Source organism: Schistocerca serialis, chromosome 6, assembly GCF_023864345.2.
Source record: "Schistocerca serialis cubense isolate TAMUIC-IGC-003099 chromosome 6, iqSchSeri2.2, whole genome shotgun sequence".
Lineage (NCBI taxonomy): Eukaryota > Metazoa > Arthropoda > Insecta > Orthoptera > Acrididae > Schistocerca > Schistocerca serialis.
The window spans coordinates 375,906,835-375,926,650 of NC_064643.1; the positions used below are offsets into that span (position 1 = coordinate 375,906,835).

At 38.7% G+C, this 19,816-nt stretch overlaps 2 protein-coding genes across 7 annotated transcripts in view; both read right to left on the minus strand.

Annotated features, from left to right (window-relative positions):
- LOC126483870 (uncharacterized) overlaps positions 1-18,845 on the minus strand; it is a 55,673-nt gene extending 36,828 nt beyond the window's left edge. Inside the window, exon 1 of the mRNA XM_050107106.1 lies at positions 18,706-18,845. Within this exon, the coding sequence (XP_049963063.1) occupies positions 18,706-18,804 (99 nt within the window). The 5' untranslated portion in view covers positions 18,805-18,845. The remainder of the gene's footprint in view (positions 1-18,705) is intronic.
- A 3-nt stretch (positions 18,846-18,848) lies between these two features.
- Positions 18,849-19,816, minus strand: part of LOC126483871 (sorting nexin-24-like) — a 91,969-nt gene continuing 91,001 nt past the window's right edge. For all 6 annotated transcript variants that reach the window (XM_050107108.1, XM_050107112.1, XM_050107110.1 and 3 more), the window contains exon 5: positions 18,849-18,999. In XM_050107108.1, coding sequence (XP_049963065.1) covers positions 18,849-18,999 — 151 coding nt within the window. The remainder of the gene's footprint in view (positions 19,000-19,816) is intronic.

The window sequence follows — 19,816 nt, forward strand, 5'->3', positions numbered from 1 at the left end:
TTGGTAAAGTCTCAACTCATTTTATCTGTGATTGCATCATCTAATGTTGGCCTAAGAAGCTGAAAGCCAGTTTGTAAACAAATAAATAATATTCGCAGAACACCTGAACAGGGTTTATTTATTAGTGTGAATTACCCAACTGTTTTTCACAGCTAACATCAGTTGAAATAAGCCAGTAAAATTAAATGACTAATTATTCTGACTTCTTTTGACAGTGACTCTGGGTTCTCATAACAACCTTTAATATTAGTATTTTTATTTCATTAATGATTTTACTTATTTCTGTTGCATAAAAATATTTTTTCCATTCTCCATTAACCACGTGATTTATCTCTGGAGACGCTCGATAAGAAATAATAAGACACAGCTAAACAAGAACAAAAGTTTATTATGACCACAATACAGAGATTTAATAACAAAGGAAAACTCTTCTCAATAAAAAAATAAAATAACTTCTCCGACAGTAACAGGCATATGCCTCAAATACACAATGAATAAATGTAGTGGGACATAAGGACTATGCCACTGATAATCCCTAATGACGGAGGTTGAGCATTGGGCGTAGTTGACGAACAGGTACAGCACAGGATATCGCTGGAACGTCTTAGGTCCCACTATGGTGGCTTCTGACAGGGTACTGACTGATGGGCTGCTAAGAGGCAGCACATGAATTGGCCCAGATCTTTGGTGGAATGTACTGCTGACGTGTTGGCTCAAGCCGCCCCATCGAGCCAGGGCTGTGAGGAATTCATGCCGATCCAGTTCGCAAGCATTACACAGCGAAGGAAATAGGTCCCTGTCACAGAGGACATCAGGTGGAGTGTGTCCTGCCATCTGTCATGCTTGTTGTGATTTATACAGTCTGGGGATGTAATGCCTTGTTCATATACAAACCCTTCGTGCTTCTGTGTGAGGGCTTGCTAACTGTTTAGGCAAACATTGGGTACAAGGCACCAAGCATTTTTGTTTTTTTAACTGGAATGAGGTTACAATTTTTCTAGACTATTTTCATACATGAAGCTCTTACTCTAAGTCACAAAATACCAGCAATACATCAAACTAGACCTAGGACTTTTGGGTGCAATAGAGTGATGAAGAAAGTATGAAGTTTTAATTGAAAAAGTTACCAGTTCCAGACACAAAAATTTATAATGGAAAGCCTATATAAGTCATTAAATCATAAACCTCAAAAAAGAAGTTACTCTAGAACTGAAAAACCTATGGAAAAAGCCACTGACTGAGGTTGCATCTACAATTACTCGGCAAATATTTGTAAATAGAAAGTAACATTCTTCTTCAACAGAAACAGGAGCATATTTTATATCTAAATGGTAATGCACTTTTTTTGCATTCTGGCATGGCATCTACATCTCTGTATACAACCTAAAGGTTATTATAGGTAGACACAGCAGCTTTTAATCGAGTACCACATCTAGTAATAAAGGGGAAATCTGATAAAGGAAGTCTTTTTATACATTTACTTTTGTATTATGGAAAATCATTTATCAAGATTTACCAAACACGAGTTACAAATTTATGTAAGTGTATGCATCTTAATACTTCACTATCTCTATAATATAGTGCATTATGCAGATAATGTGTGGTAAGGTACAGAACACAGACTTGAGATTTGGGAAGACAAGTAACATGTAAGGAAATTTATCTGTAAGCGTACCTTACCATATTTCACTCCATCAAACCACTATACAAACCATGCATTGTTAAAACTTCACATTGTGGTGGAACTGTTTATTTTTTCCAGGAGAAGTTCACAAAGAATCTGTTTCCCTTTTTCTTTACTAAAATGTATCACTAAAATACTCAACATGTTTGTTCTGTACATCAGTGTTTCATATAGAATAAAATATACTGAATCATCAGAAACTACTTGCCCTACTTGAGATATTTTTTCCTTCATGTAGAAGCTAGAGGTATTACTTTCTTAAGGTAATCTCTTTGGTAATGGACTTTTCAGTACGCTTCCAAATACAATTTCATAATGGGACTGTTGGGGCTAGAAAGTACCACGTAGCACTGTGTCAAACATTTCTCTTACTTTTTGGAGTTGAAGATACCAGTGGCTCATCAATAAGTAGTGCGTTACCACATTGTTTCCACTTTGTAGTTCCTTCACCACATTATTTCCACTTTTTAGTTCCTTATTCTTGCCATGTTTTGTGTTTCCAGAAGCTGCAGAATGCAATTTCATATATGGTTTTCAGAAATTGTGACAGAGACATTACAAATAATACCTTACACCCTGAGAATAACCACTACTACTGAACAATGTCACACATTCTTTCATCGCCCACTTTGGATTCTGGCAGCTTTAATGAAGACAAAAGAGCAAAATTAAACAAGCAGATCATCATCATAAGTTCCATTAGCAACACTCTTCACTGTATGCGACATACTGAGACACAAAATGCTTCTGCATATGGTGTGGTCACCCATTGAACAGCACGGTGACCCTTGTTAGCAATTACTTGAGTAGTTTCTCCTCCCATGAATTTTCACAGACAATTCAAGTAAAACAGGAACAACTTTTGTTGTTACATTAGCCTTTTTGTGATTGATTTACTCAGTTGTTAAAAGCACTTCATCAATTTTCTCTTACATATTTTATTTGGGATTTTTTAAATTTTTTTGTTTGTTATTCATGACAAGATGATAGTATTTTGTATTACTAAACTACAATTCTTTCTTCACTATATACAAAGTGTCAAAACATTTCTGTTCAGAGTATTATGGTACTGCTTTTACTTCTGTTTGTAACTTTACGCGTATTTAGGCAAGCTAATCAGCTGCCTAGGATTAGTACAAGGTGAGGTGATTTTTTTTTATTTTTTTAAACTTATTTTTATTTTTATTTTATTTTTTTTTAAAAAGCTGTGCGGCCCCAGAGCCAATGAACAATGCGGCTGGGCTGGCCACCACGGCTGCTCCAGGTGAGTGCATGCGCTAACAAAGGACCGGATGTGGGGAAAATCCCTAAGCTGGGAATGTGGACAGCTGTTACTCGCATGGCCTTTGTGCAGATGCTCAGATAAATGGCAGTGTCTCAGACAATCTTAAAAATGGTTAGGTTACTGCTCTCTCAGATCAGATGATAACTCACATCAAATATTCATGTAAATCTGAATACATTCATGATCTCAGAAAAGTGAGGCACATCCAATGACAGAACAGTATTTCAATATCTTTAAAACTAAAGTAGTTTATATCTCACGGCAAATATAAATTTTCACAATGAACCTCTGAATTAACAACTTCTAATCGCTTCAAGCAATTTCAACGTATTGATATCTCAGATGGCAGCATTGTGCTATAGCTATCGTCCCTGAAAGCTATGTGTCTGTATCTATTTTATTTATTGACTTACAACATCTTTTATATGCTTTCATTATGCAAATGTTACTCAAAACATCCATTCTCCACATTTACAGAGCAAATGAATACAGCATCAGTGCCTTATATTTTGTCATACTCATGTATTTATTTACTGAACCTTTAGTATTTAGAAAGTGACTTTACTTAAATATTGATTGCAAGTGCTAATAAAAAACTGTGCTGATTTACAACTGGTCAATCACATGTGTTAGCGGACATCACAACTGAAAAGAGAACCGAAAGATGCTTCTGTTAACAAGATGTAAATAATTGTTTAAATACTATTTAGCGATAATCTGTAATCATTTACAATGAGTATACTTGCACAAGAATACTGCCATATTTATTTATGGACAAATTTTTAATATAGTTATTATATTACTATGATTTATAATTATTATGCATTACCTGGATATGACAATGTTTATAACATTTCTTTATTTAAATATTATTATAACACGCTAGTTTAGTCCATGATGTGGTCAACTTGAATCACACCATGTCTGTAGAGATTGAGAATGATGTATTTTTGATGGGAATGACCTTCTGCCAAAGAGTTTGACAGTGGCAGAACAGTGCTAGAGTCAGAAGACTGGGACTTCTCGAGTGAAGAACTCTAGGGAGCGAGCCTGGACACACTGTATCGAGTGCTTGAAGAAAGAAGACTGCCTATGGTAATGTGAGAGATTCACTGATCTAGGTGATGGATTCTGAGTGGGAATGGCTGTTACAATACTCTAACTTTTGAAGGGAGTAACTCATGAGAGAGCTGAATGTGCACCAGGAACTGAGAACAGATTGAGTATGGGTTACTATTCTTTCTATCATTTATGTGAATCATCATGCTGAACTCTGAACTGTTCTGAGCTGATGAATATTTCGTATACTGTGATCATGAAATGGACTTAGTTTTCGCAAGTCTTTGATGACTATTTAGTTTGAGTATTTTGCTACCATCCTTGTAACACACTCAACGTAACTTGACTGCATTTGATAAGGGTATTTTCTGTCTGTATTTTAACTGATTATTGTAGGACCATTCCCTATTTATTTGAGATGTCCTTTCTTGAATGAACATTATTCATCATAATTCTCTGTCATCTACATCAATCATAGACATTAGAATAGAACCATTTATTACATTATTCATTGAACTTTTATTTTATATTTCTGTGTATTATACTAATTCACAATTCTAGCCAATGCGTAGACTATCCCAGACTATCCCCCACCCCCCCGTGAACCATGGACCTTACCATTGGTGTGGAGGCTTGCGTGCCTCAGCGATACAGATAGCCGTACCTTAGGTGCAACCACAACGGAGGTGTATCTGTTGAGAGGCCACGCAAACGCGTGGTTCCTGAAGAGGGGCAGCAGCCTTTTCAGTAGTTGCAGGGGCAACAGTCTGTATGATTGACTGAGCTGGCCTTGTAACACTAACCAAAACGGCCTTGCTGTGCTGGTACTGCGAACGGCTGAAAGCAAGGAGAAACTACAGCCGTAATTTTTCCAGAGGGCATGCAGCTTTACTGTATGGTTAAATGATGATGGCATCCCCTTGGGTAAAATGTTCATGAGGTAAAATAGTCCCTCATTCAGATCTCCGGGCGGGGACTACTCAAGAGGACATCATTATCAGGAGAAAGAAAACTGGCGTTCTACGGATCAGAGCGTGGTATATCAGATACCTTAATCGGACAGGTAGGTTAGAAAATTTAAAAAGGGAAATGGATAGGTTAAAGTTAGATATAGTGGGAATTAGTGAAGTTCGGTGGCAGGAGTGATCGGGTGACTACAGGGTTATAAATACAAAATCAAATAGGGGTAATGCAGGAGCAGGTTTAATAGTGAATAAAAAAATAGGAATGCTGGTAAGCTACTACAAACAGCATAGTGAACGCATTATTGTGGCCAAGACAGACATGAAGCCAACACCTACTACAGTAGTATAAGTTTATATGCCAACTAGCTCTGCAGATGAAGAAATGTATGATGAGATAAAAGAAATTATTCAGATAGTGAAGGGAGACGAAAATTTAATAGTGATGGGTGACTGGAATTCGGTAGTAGGAAAAGGGAGAGAAGGAAACGAAGTAGGTGAATACGGATTGGGGCTAAGAAATGAAAGAGGAAGCTTTCTGATAGAATTTTGCACAGAGCACAACTTAATCATAGCTAACACTTGGTTCAAGAATCATGAAAGAAGGTTGTATACATGGAAGAACCCTGGAGATACTAGAAGGTTAGATTAAAACTGAAGAAACTGCAAAAAGGTGGGAATTTAAGGAGATGAGACCTGGATAAACTGATTAAACCAGAGGTTATACAGAGTTTCGGGGAGAGCATAACGGAACAATTGACAGGAATGGGGGAAATAAATACAGTAGAAGAAGAATGGGTAGCTTTGAGGGATGAAGTAGTGAAGGCAGCAGAGGATCAAGTAGGTAAAAAGACAAGGGCTAGTAGAACTCCTTGGGTAACAGAAGAAATATTGAATTTAATTGATGAAAGGAGAAAATGTTAAAATGCAGTAAATGAAGCAGGCCAACAGGAATGCAAATGTCTCAAAAATGAGATTGACAGGGAGTGCAAAATGGCTAAGCAGGGATGGGTAGAGGACATATGTAAGGATGTAGAGGCGTATCTCAATAGGGGTCAGACAGATACCGCCTACAGGAAAATTAAAGAGACCTTTGAAGAAAATAGAACCACTTGTATGAATATCAAGAGCTCAGATGGAAACCCAGTTCTAAGCAAAGAAGGGAAAGCAGAAAGGTGGAAGGAGTATATAGAGGGTCTATACAAGGGGATGTACTCGAGGACAATATTATGGAAATGGAAGAGTATGTACTTGAAGATGAAATGGGAGATATGATACTGCGTCAAGAGTTTGACAGAGCACTGAAAGGCGTAAGTCGAAACAAGGCCCCGGGAGTAGACAACATTCCATTAGAACTACTGATGGCCTTGGGAGAGCGAGTCATGACAAAACTCTACCATCTGGTGAGCACGATGTATGAGACAGGTGAAATACCCTCAGACTTCAAGAAGAATATAATAATTCCAATCCCAAAGAAAGCAGGTGTTGACAGATGTGAAAATTACCGAACTATCAGTTTAATAAGTCACAGCTGCAAAATACTAACGCGAATTCTTTACAGACGAATGGAAAAACTGGTAGAAGCCGACCTCGGGGAAGATCAGTTTGGATTCCATAGAAATGTTGGGACACGTGAGGCAATACTGACCTTACGACTTATCTTAGAAGAAAGATTAAGAAAAGGCAAACCTACGTTTCTAGCATTTGTTGACTTGGAGAAAGCTTTTGACAATGTTAACTGGAATACACTGTTTCAAATTCTGAAGGTGGCAGGGGTAAAATACAGGGAGCGAAAGGCTATTTACAATTTGTACAGAAACCAGATGGCAGTTATAGGAGTCGAGGGGCATGAAAGGGAAGCAGTGGTTGGGAAGGGAGTGAGACAGGGTTGTAGCCTCTCCCCGATGTTATTCAATCTGTATATTGAGCAAGCAGTAAAGGAAACAAAAGAAAAATTCGGAGTAGGTGTTAAAATTCATGGAGAAGAAGTAAAAACTTTGAGGTTCGCCGATGACATTGTAATTCTGTCAGAGACAGCAAAGGACTTGGAAGAGCAGTTGAACGGAATGGACAGTGTCTTGAAAGGAGGATATACGATGAACATCAACAAAAGCAAAACGAGGATAATGGAATGTAGTTGAATTAAGTCGGGTGATGCTGAGAGAATTATATTAGGAAATGAGACACTTAAAGTAGTAAAGGAGTTTTGCTATTTGGGCAGCATAATAACTGATGATGGTCGAAGTAGAGAGGATATAAAATGTAGACTGGCAATGGCAAGGAAAGCGTTTCTCAAGAAGAGAAATTTGTTAACATCCAGTATAGATTTAAGTGCCAGGAAGTCGTTTCTGAAAGTATTTTTATGGAGTGTAGCCATGTATGGAAGTGAAACGTGGATGATAAATAGTTTGGACAAGAAGAGAATAGAAGCTTTCGAAATGTGGTGCTACAGAAGAATGATGAAGATAAGGTGGGTAGATCACGTAACTAATGAGGAGGTGTTGAATAGGATTGGGGAGAAGAGAAGTTTGTGGCACAACTTGACTAGAAGAAGGGATCGGTTGGTAGGACATGTTCTGAGGCATCAAGGGATCACCAATTTAGTATTGGAGGGCAGCGTAGAGGGTAAAAATCGTAGAGGGAGACCAAGAGATGAATACACTAAGCAGATTCAAAAGGATATAGGTTGCAGTAAGTACTGGGAGGTGAAGAAGCTTGCACAGGATAGAGTAGCATGGACAGCTGCATCAAACCAGTCTCAGGACTGAAGACAACAACAACAACAACAACAACAACAGTATAGAGTATTTGCCTGCAGGATCATAGGTACAGTTTATCTGCAGCAAATTAGTTGAGGAGCATGAAAGCAAATCTGCTCTACCCTGTGACTACAGTGAGCTATTCTTTTTAAATAGAGGCATGCACAGCCCAAGTATCTAAGGTACAAGTAATATTAGGCAAAGTCACAACTGGTTTGCTCGTATGGGACACTGTTTGAAGAGCAGCTACACTCAGCAGTTAATGTTAAGTACTGTCGCAATTGGGAGCTCGTCCAGGATATGAATCTAATCCATGTTGAATTGTAATTGTAGTGCTAACACTTTACAGTATTCTGTGAGCCAGGTCCAAAATCTACTGCATGATAGGCAGTTTGTGTGAAGGCTCCAAGCATAAGATTTTGCAGCAGTTATGTGTGTGATGGTCTGTAGCAAAAGTTAGGCATGGAAAAGTTAGCTGTGAAACTTCAAGAAAGAAGAAGGAGGCTATGCAGAGGCAAGCTGAGTTCGAGTCTATAGCGACCAGCAGCAGCGAAGACTTCAACGACATGTGAGCAGCAGTAGCAGCCACAACAACGTGGGCCACTGGCAGCGAAGTCGAGTTCATCGACAGCACCTGCATTTTCAGCAGCAGTAGTAGTAGTACAGCAGAAGCAGCCAGCATAACTCACAAGTTAAGGACTTGTACGAACAGTATTAATATGTGTAAAACTGCAGGGTCATCACCAGTGATGGAGCTTCCAGTGATTAAGCGATCACCCAGGATGTGTGGTTAAAATGATGGTAATGGGCCAGGTAGTCCAAAATCTGAGCACGGTGATAGGTACCTCGATAAGGGCGATATTAGTGGAGCAGATAGTATGAAATCAGATAAAGGAGATGTAACTGAAGATGATTCCATGGCATGGTTAAGGAAAATTCTGAAAAATCTGAACTCTAAAATCGGGGTCTTGGGTAGGAACATAGGTACAGCAAAAACAGAAATAGGTGCAGTAGAGACAAGTGTTGCAGAAACAGTAAAAGCTGGTAGAGTGTAGGAAAGAGGTAATGAAAGACAGACAGCAGTTGGAAGCAGAGATTTATAAGGAAGCTGTGCAGCATGAACAGTGTTTTAATGACAAGAGGGCAAAATTAAATTCTTAAGCAGTGAATCAGGCTACTACTGTGATAGGTGTTACATGGGTTAATTAAAATACCATCCAGGTGCTTGCTGTGTGGTTTTGTGATAGTGTTGGAAGTGGCAAAGATTAAGTTTGCTAAAAGACATCTTGAGGGCAATGCACAATCATGGGCAAATTTAATGAGTGCTTTATATACAACCTATGAAGAGTTTGAGAATTGTTTCCGGATCAAATTCTGGAGTGAAGCGAAAGAAACGTGACTTCAGAATGAGTTCCTAAATGGCTCAAGTTTCAAACAAGAAAGTGGGTCGCTGCGGGGATTTTTGCGCATAGGAACTAGTTAAGTTGATGAATATAAATCGTCCACTGGAAGTGTTGACAGAGTTATGATGCTCAAGAGATGCTTGCCAAAATATTTACAATTGGATCTTGTCCCCAATCTGACAAATTCCATCGATGAATTTTTAGGTTTAGTTTAGAAACAAGGCACTGAAGCTCAAAACACACAGTGGGAACAGTAGACAATGAAATGGGTTCCAGTACAGGAACAAAATTAATATCCACAATAATTATAATAATCATAACAGAAATTATTATCAACATAATAATAATTTTCAAGGGGGAAATGGAAACTGGGTAAATGAAACCAAAACTTGGAATTAAGATTTGAGGGGCAGGAGCCTCATGAAATGCAACATTAGAATAAGAGGTCAGAAAACTAGAGGTCGCCGCATCTCACGCCCAGAGCTAGCAAAATAAATCAGCATTGAAAGGGATGTGTTATTTCAAAATTCTGTCAGTGCTGAAAATTCGGGAAGGAAGTCACAAATGTTGGAAATGAAGGTTAGAACAAGTAAGAATAAAATGGGAAATAATTTTACGCAGCACAACTGAACAGAGGGCGCAAAAGAAAGGTTGTAAATACGTAAAGAAATTTGATAATGAGGATATGGGGCTGAAAATTTATTTTGTGACAGGAAAGTGAATGTTGGAAGGAATGTGTATTTGGTGGAAAATTCTATACTCAGAAGAGAGGCTGAGGTCAATCTGGTGTCGGTTAGTCCGTCAGTGAGAGAGCACTGTGTGTTCCTGCTGCTAATAAGGAGGGTACACCATTCGTTTACTACATATCTTTACGTACGAGTTTCAAACAGGAGCGAGTTCAGAAATGGATAGGCACTGTGATTGCTATGTACAGATGCGAGCTGAGTTGGTGATCCTTTGCTCACAGCTGCAGGCAGTGCTGGATTCCATCACACAGCTTGAGACTGCTGCCAAGGGGCATCACCGTAGGGGTTCGGACGCGGGGATGCGAGGGAAGTCGAGCACGACACGTGTCCCCCGATCGATCCACTGCTGTGGCCGCCCCGGGTACTGCCTACACTGAGGTTGACCCCTCACCTGTGGTCGAGTGGGAGATCATTTCAAAGTCTGGCAGGCAGTGAAAGACTTTCCTTGGGGCTGATCATAGGGCCTGCCCGGTTCGTTTGACGAAGATATAATTGTCCAGCCTGTTCCAGAGGAAGCTTCTCGGCCTACAAGGTCTGGGCATTCATAGAGGGTGGGTTTACTGGTAGTTGGGAGCTCCTTAGGAATATGGCTGCCAAGGAGGGGAAGAAAGCCAGTGTGCACACCGGGGGGGGGGGGGGGGGGGGGGGGTCATTCTGGATGTGGAAAGGGTGCTTCCGGATGCCATGAGGTGTACAGGGTGCAGCCAACATCAGATGGTAGCCCATGTCGGTACCAATGATGTGTCTCTCTTTGGATCGGAGGAGATTCATTCTGGCTTCGGGCGGCTAGCAGAAATTGTAAAGACTGCCAGTCTTGCTTGGGAGATTAAGGCGGAGCTCACAATCTGCAGCATCGGCGACATAACCGACTGTGGTCCTTTGGTGCAGAGCCGAGTGGAGGGTCTGAATCAGAGGCTCAGGTGGTTCTGTGACTGTGTAGGATTCAGATTCCTTGATTTGTGTCATCGGGTGGTGGGTTTCCGGGTTCCGCTTAATAGGTCAGGAGTCCACTACACACAGGAAGTAGCTACATGGGTAGCGGGTGCTGTGTGGAAGGGACTGGGCAGTTTTTTAGGTTAGAGAGTCTCTGGAAGCCACAGAAAGAGCGTCCGTCGAAAAGGGGGCAGGTAAAACACAAAAAGGTAGTTGTAGAAACAATTGATATTGTAGTTTTAAACTGTCAAAGCTGTGTTGGGAAAGAACCAGAGCTCCAAGCCCTAATAGAAAGCACTGAAGCTCAAATAGTTGTAGGTACAGAGAGCAGGCTAAAGCTGGAAATAAGTTCAGCCGAAATTTTTTCAGACAATCGGTGTTCAGAAAGGATAGATTAAATACAGTTGGTCATGGAGTATTTATTGCTGTCAGAAGCAGTTTGCCTTGTAGTGAAATTGAAGTAGATAGTTCCTGAGACATAGTACGGGTAGAGGTTATACTTGACAATCTGACTACACTATTAATTGGATCGTTTTACCGAGCCCCAACTCAGAAGATATACTTGCTGAACAGTTCAAAGAAAACTTGAGTCTCATTTCAAATAGGTACCCCACTCATACAGTTATAGTCAGTGGCGACTTCAATCTACCCTCGATATTCTGGAAAAATTATATGTTTAAAACCGGCGGCAGGCATAAATCATCATCCAAAATTGTACAGAATGCTATCTCAGAAAATTATTTTGAATAATTAGTTCATGAGCCTACTCTAAGCATAAATGGTTGCAAAAGTATACTTGACCTCTTAGCAACAAATAATCCTGGACAAATAGGGAGTATCATGACGAATACAGGGATTAGCGACCACAAGTCAGTTGCTGCTAGGCTGAATACCGTAACACCCGCAACCATCAAAGTGAAATGCAAAGTACATCTATTTAAAAAAAAGCTGATAAAAATGCTCTTAACACATTTTAAAGAGACAGTCTCCACTCCTCCTGATCTGATCACCTAAGCGTAGTAAAGATGTGGAATGATTTCAAACAGATAGTATCGACAGCAGTTAGATATATAAAACATAAATTAATAAGTGATGGTACTGATCCCTCATGGTACACAAAATGGGCCAGATCACTGTTGCAGAAGCAATGAAAAAAGCACGCCAAATTTAAAACAACGCAAAATCCCAAAGATTGGCAAAGTTTTGCAGAAGTTCGAAATACAGCATGTGCTTCAATGCGAGATACTTTTAATAATTTCCACAACAAAACTCTGACTCTGAATCTGGTAGAAAACCCAAAGAGATTCGGGGCATATATAAAGCATACCAGTGGCAAGATGCAATCAATACCTTCACTGCGCGATAACAATGGTGAAGTCACTGATGACAGTGCCACCAAAGCAGAGTTATTAAACACGGTTTTCCAAAAGTCCTTCACCAAAGATGAAAAGTAAATATTCCCAAATTCCTATCAAGAACAACTGTGAAGATGAGAAACATAGAAGTAGATATCCTCAGTGTAGCAAAGCACCTTAAATCACTAAATAAAGGCAAGGCTTCCAGTCCAGATGGTATACCAATCAGGTTCCTTTCAGAGTATGCAGATGCAATAGCTCCATATTTGGCAATTATATACAACCACTTGCTCACAGAAAGTTCTGTACCTAAAAACTGAAAAGTTGCTCTAGTCACACCAATACCCAAAAAGGGAAACAGGAGTAAGCCGCTGAATTACAGGTCCATATCACTAACGTCGATTTGCAGTAGTGTTTTGAAACATATACTGTACTCTAACATTATTAAGTACCTCGAAAGAAACGATTTATTGACACAGTCAGAACGGATTCAGAAAATATCGTTCTTGCGGAACACAACTAGCTCTTTACATTCATGAAGTAATGAGTGCTATCGACAGGGGATGTCAAATTGACTCCATATTTTTAAATTTTCAGAAGGTTTTCGACACTGTTCCTCACAAGCGTTTCAAATTGTGTGCCTATGGAATATCACTTCAGTTGTGTGACTGAATTCATGATTTCCTGTCAGGAAGGTCACAGCTCGTAGTAAATAGACGGAAAGTCATTGAGTAAAACAGAAGTAATATCCAGCGTTTCCCAATAAGTGTTTTAGGCCCTCTATTGTTCCTGATCTATATTAACGACATAGTAGACGATCTGAGTAGCCCTCTTAGATTATTTGCAGATGATGCTGTCATTTACTGACTTGTAAAGTCATCAGATGACCAAAATGAATTGCAAAATGACTTACATAAGATATCTGTATGGTGCAAAAAGTGGCAATAGAACCTGAATAAAGAAAAGTGCGAAGTTATTCACATGAGTGCTAAAAGAAATCCACTAAATTTCGATTACACGATAAGTCATGCAAATCTGAAGGTTGTAAATTCAACTAAATACTTAGGGATTACTATTACAAATAACCTAAGTTGCAACGATCACATAGATAATGTTGTGGGTAGAGCAAACCAAAGACCAGGATTCATTGGCAGAACACTTAAAAGGTGCAACAGATCTACTAAAGAGACTGCTTACACTACACTTATCTGCTCTATTCTGGAGTATTGCTGTGCGGTGTGGGATGCGTATCAGGTGGGACTGACGGATGATATTGAAAAAGTTCAAAGGAGGGCACTCGTTTTGTATTATTGTGAAGTAGGAGAGAGAGTGCCACAGACATGTTATGTGAATTGGAGTGGCAATCATTAAAATAAAGGCGTTTTTCATTGCGATGGGATCTTCTCATGAAATTTCAATCACCTGCTTTCTCTGCTGATTGCGAAAACATTCTGTTGGCCCTCCCCTACATAGGGAGAAATGATCATCATGATAAAATAAGAGAAATCATGGCTCACACCGAAAAATTTAAGTGCTCTTTTTTCCCATGCGCTATTCGAGAGTGGAATGGTAGAGAGACAGCTTGAAGGTGGTTCACTAAACCCTCTGCCAGGCACTTAATTGTGAATAGCAGAGTAATCATGTAGATGTTGACGTAATCACGTAGATGTAGATGAATTTGGTGGAGGTGGAAAGTATGACAAATTCTAATGAGTCACTAGTCGGTAGCAACAATCATAGTAATGTAGGTCAAAGTAATATAGATAATATTGTATTGGAGGAAGTAGATGAAGCTATGTGCGAAAGGGGTGAAGCTGAAGTCTCGTCAGCTGGAGATTAATTTTGTGGTGTATCAACAGTGGTATGCGAAAGTATTGGTGAGGGTGGTTTAGCAATAGTCTCATCAGCTAGTGATGAATTTAATTATGGATCGGCAAATGTGGGTGATTTATTGTTAACGGGAGGTGAAGGTGACATTTTAGGTGCTGAAGTTGCAAAGGTTCAAGCTACTGCATTAGGTACCTCGAAAGGAGGAGTTTATACATTAATTTCTATTGATGGAAGTGAACCTGTGGCTCTTGATGAAAACATGAATTTTAAGTGGATGTTGAAAGATGAACATGTAAGTGTGTCAGATAGTGTGTTAAAGCATGAGGTGACAGGAGCGTCTGACGGGGAAAAAGTGAGGAGGAGACAGAGATCCAAGTTCGGCACAGTTCATGTGTACTGTGAATTCTAATGTGGAGCTATGCAATAGTGGCAGTTTATATGATGTACAGGCAGAGGTTGAGAGAGTTATTCATGGTGGCTTGCATACTATATCGGCGGATGTAATGGATTTTTTATTAAAGTAAAGAAGCTTATGAGTTGTCATTGGATGTTAAGGGAGTTGACTGTGATGAAGTTTGCAGTGATTCGATGGAAATGGGTGAGGATTTGTTTAAAAGAGATGAAGTTTTATGTTGTGTGGTTAATTGCGAGAATGTTGCAGCTACTGATATCATTACTTCAGAGAAAGGGAACAGTATATTTTATGCTTATGAGGATGATAAAATGACAGGTTTTGAGGGTGATTTAAATCCTATAGATGAGCTGGAGATAGATCAGAAAAATCCAGGAATGGATAATGGTGCTGATAGTTGCTCTGAAATTATAATGTGCACTATAATAATGGAAGAAAAAGGAAGGGTCACTGAAAATGATCTTTTGAGGGAGCAGTGTTTAGAGAGGCGTGAAATTAAAAATGTGCAGTCTGTAAGTGAAGTGATCAATTTCGAAGAAGAAAGGAAGTGTGTGACTCAAAATTAAAAATGGTGTTGCAGAGGTAGTCACAAATGATGTTGGTTCGTTGGGAAAGAGTCCTCGAATTTGAGCAAGTCAAAAAACGTAAAAAAGTGAGATTCAGAACATACATACATACACTGACAAGACAAATGTTGTCAGAAGCAATGGTTGCCAAACTGACCTGTTGAACAAAAAACATGGCTTGTATTGATATAAGTGTGTGTACACAAAAGTAATTTTGTGTGTAGCATGTAAGAATTTTGGGGTTTATACAGCTTGCATAAAGAGTGAATTTGGTGGATTTATACAAAGTACAGAAGCACAATTTAGTGCAAGGAGAGTGTCGCTGTTGGCCGCACAAATCTCGGTGCACGGTGTTCAGTAGGACAAAATTAATTTCATTATTCATGTACGAGTAATGTAAACTGTATTGTATGTAATATCTGTAGGAGAAATTTCAAGGAGTTCTTTAAATATGTTACCCATAGCATTTTGGATGGGTCTTTCGTGTGATATGTGTAATTTATTCGTAATTATTGTTCGCACAAAATTTGGCGCATACATTGAAATTTAACTGCTTGTGGGAGTAGTAGATGTGTTTAGGTGCAATGTAAATGTAAAGTTTTGGGATATATTCCATGGGTTAATTCTGTGATGTATGTTATTTTGAAAGGGTTTAGTATAGATTTCTATGTGAAATTTTCAGGACAACTTCATAATATGTTTAAGAAAATAATTTTATGGATAAATATTTTATTATGCAAATAGGGTATTGATGAATTTACAGAGCTGTTTAGCTGCTGAGAAAAGGAGAGCTAAATGGAGGATTTCTGTGCAGGGTAATATTAGTTCTAAAGTTTCTAATTAGATGTGGTAAAGTTGCAGAGAAATAATAAAATGTTAGTTGATTCATGATGTTGAAAAAATTTCATAGCACGAAGGACGTGTTTTCTAGCGGGAACATTAACAGAGTGTTTGAAATGTCGAACTAAAGCAAATGTGTTTCTCCCATCATACGCTGCTGCTCGCAGTCTGGCTTCAGCTGCCAGAGACTGCGGTCATGTGTGTATGAGCTGCATTTGCGTGATTTTGTGTGTGTGTGTGTGTGTGTGTGTGTGTGTGTGTGTGTGCGCGCGCGCGCTGTTTTTGACAAAGGCCTTGTTGCCAAGTGCTCACTTTCCTATAGTCTTTTTGTTGTGTCTATCTGCATCTCAGCATCACTGCTACATGGTGAGTCGCAACTACCCTTTTCATAATATTGTTATGAGTCCAATAAAATGCAAGTTTACAAAAGAGTTTTGCCAACATTCAAAACGTGCAATTGTCTCAGAGAAGTAAAAATCAAAACTGAATGGCAATTAATACAAAAAAATTATGAAAGCAAATTTTGCAAGTTTACCACGTTAATTTCCTCAAAGCTTTACTACTAAAAAGGAAGCAAAAAGTAGGGGACAGGGGACACAAATGAGTGCACTGAATTTCATTAAGGTACTCTTCATTGCTTCTTACAGGTATACACATCTGTTAATTATACAAGGAGAATCCGAAAACTACCTCCAATTATTCAGAGGTTGATAAATGTTTGTCATGAATATTAATCTGTGGAATTCTTTGCTTCAGGAAGTTCATTCACTAATTCATTGCACCAATTATCTTAGTGACTATCGGAGTGGGGATAGGTGCACCCTAGTGCACAGACGAGTTTTACAAAAATAGTTCAAATGGCTCTGAGCACTATGGGACTTAACATCTGAGGTCATCAGTCCCCTATAACTTAGAACTACTTAAACCTAACTAACCTAAGGACATCACACACATCCTTGCCCGAGGCAAGTATTCAAAAGAGTACTCAAAAGATGCGACCTATAAATTGAAAGTAATAGCATATGCAAAAGAACATGGAAACAGTGCAGCTGAGTGGCTTTTTGGCCCTCCACCAACAGAGGAGGAAAAAAAAAAAGGAAAAAACACACCATTTGCTATTGGCGGGCTAGTAAAGAAGAATGGGGAAAAAAATTAGGAAGACTAAATGTGCATATAGAGAACCTTGGAATTAATACAAAAATGATTCAAATACACACTTGCGAGCTAGCACTACAGTGGAACTTAACAGACTTTCAGGGTGAGGTTGGTCAGTGCAACATGTTTGTAAAGCATCATGGACTCGGCATGTGAGCCAAAACCAAAATCTCTCAGAAAATGCCAAAAGAATATGAAGAGAAAATATTATCTTTCCATCACTTTATTATTCAATACCAAACACAAACCCGTGTGGAACTTCAAAGTGCAACCTCCTAGTGTCTCAATAAATAAACCATTTAAAATATGTATGAGAGAGGAATGGAACAAATGGATAAAACCCAATATGAATTCACTCCAGAGGGAGCTTTAAAATGACCTACAATCAAACAAGTGTGTCAGTGGATAAAAAAGTTATGATCTAGAGTGAGAGAAGATATTATTGTTAAATCTTTCGAGAAGTGTGGCATAAATAACACTCTTGACGACAGTGAAGACCATCTCATATACGAAGAGGACAACGATGACAATGTTCAGGGATTTCAAAGATCAGTTCAGTTTTATAAACTAAGATTTTTTTTAGCCCGGCTTTGCAATCAAATAATAAAATTGGTAAAAATGTTATTTTAAAAAGTGCTAAAAACTAAGGTGCACCTTAAAGTCTATAGTGTCTTTTAGTGTAAAATACGGTACAACAAATTAAGGATAACAAAGCCACAATTCTGTTTGTATAAACAGAAATAAATGTAGTGTATACTAAGATGAGTATTGCTGCAGTTTGTGCATTTAGGTAAATGACTTTCTCCATACAAGATATGATGTGAGCAAGATGAAATAAGCATGTCCTCAGCAACTAAATGAGACAAAGAAAATCTGCACCTGGTGTAATACTCACTATTCATTAATCCTCTAACTCTTCACAAACAGTTACTTGATGATTATGTTCAGGTCCCATTCAAAATGGCCATGCTACCACTCATGCTTTGATAGTGTTTTCAGCCCAACCCATCTGACATGAATGCAAGAAACCAGCTTGCAGGTTTTCGTCACTCATACAACCTACTTCATGACACTATTTCCTCGCTGTGGCCTGTTCTCTATGTAGCACTAAGCCCTCAATTTGCTTGTGTTACAAAATGCTCAAGATCTGATACAATAATGGCACAACTAAAAGAAAATTACAAGGAAAAAATCTAAAAGCTATGGATACACCGGTATAATACCTGAGAAAATTTGTAAGTGCTCAAATTTTTAGAAAGTGGATACTGAAAATTGGTGCAGGGCTCTCTGAAGTCTAGGGAACATGCCAAAGTGACTAAATCCATACTGCAGTATCAGGGACTGTGGAGCTAACGGGCTGGATACAGACAGACTGATATACCATATAGTTATATTTTCTTTCCGTATTAGCTTTGTAGGTGAGGTACTGTTCCAGACAAGCTGAATGTAATATGATGTCAGCTATGTATTACACAGAAGTTATGATAAATATTTTTGTGCAAAATGTCACAAACTCAAATGTCACCATGTGCAATTCTTACAGATAACGGTCACTTGCTGCAGAAGAATATAAAGTATCTTCCTTACAGTAAATTGACAAAAATACTTTTGTGGATATGATTATGATAATGGCATGAACATCCATACTACAGGAAAGATGCCTGTGTTACCAATGCTAACACAAAATTGTTAAATACAAAAAAATGTGTTTCTTACCTTTATCACACCCAAAGGCTTGCGCAACAAATATGTTGAAGCATACACGAGCCATACACCTCCAAATACCAACCACTGCATGCGTCTAATAAGTGACATTTTTCTGCAGGTGGCTTGACAATTATCTCAAATAGTGATTCCACCTACTCGTTTTTACCATATAGTGCTTGGAAAACACCTTGAATTATAATATCAGATGATGCATCATCTCCAACATGCTCCAAGAAAGGGTCTGCCTTGAAATAGAAGACTGGTTGGTGATCAATGCTCTTATCTTCAATGTTCTCTGAAGACCTGGAGAAAAAATATTAATTTTCACTATGTTAGATATAACCTCTGCAATTGCTGAGATCACAGAGGACAGTCACAAAAAGAAAACAGATCTACAAACAGCTGACCTTCAAAAAGCCTCCCTTTTGAGGAATAGACTGATAAAAATAGGCAAAAATCAAATGAATGATAAGCTTATCCATTCATGACTTAGTTATTACATAAATAAAATTCATTTTCACCACAATGTTTTATCAAAAGCAAACCACTTTAGAAAGATTGATTCTCTATCTTCACACATTTGACTGTGACAATTACAGTCACATTCCAAAGGATGTGTTAAGCCAACAATGATACGTGTGCATGTAACTCGATGCTTGTGACACATCTTGTGCCATGTTTGTGTGAACACTCGCAGTTTCCAACACACAGTCAACATAGATGACATAAGGTTATGCACATATAAGAACATTAAACTATGTATTAGACTAGGCATGGGCAAGATTTGGATGCTTCATGCATCCTTGTGCCCCAGGAGCACAGCCACATTTGACCAGTACTTTGACTTCCCTCCACCAGTGTGCTATTCAAAGCCGTGCAAATGGAACAACCATATGATGAAGGTCATGTCAAGTGGGAAATGGCAAATAGTGCATGTCTAGTACAATGAGACTACTAGAACTTTAATATTGCAACTCAGTCTTCAAACCAGGAAATAATTGGTAACACTTGTTTTCAACTTTAGATCATTACATCAATGCTCTAAATTTCTTATTAACCATGTTACATAAAATTATGAAATTAGATGACATCTACATTTTATTTGCTAGACAAAACAGTT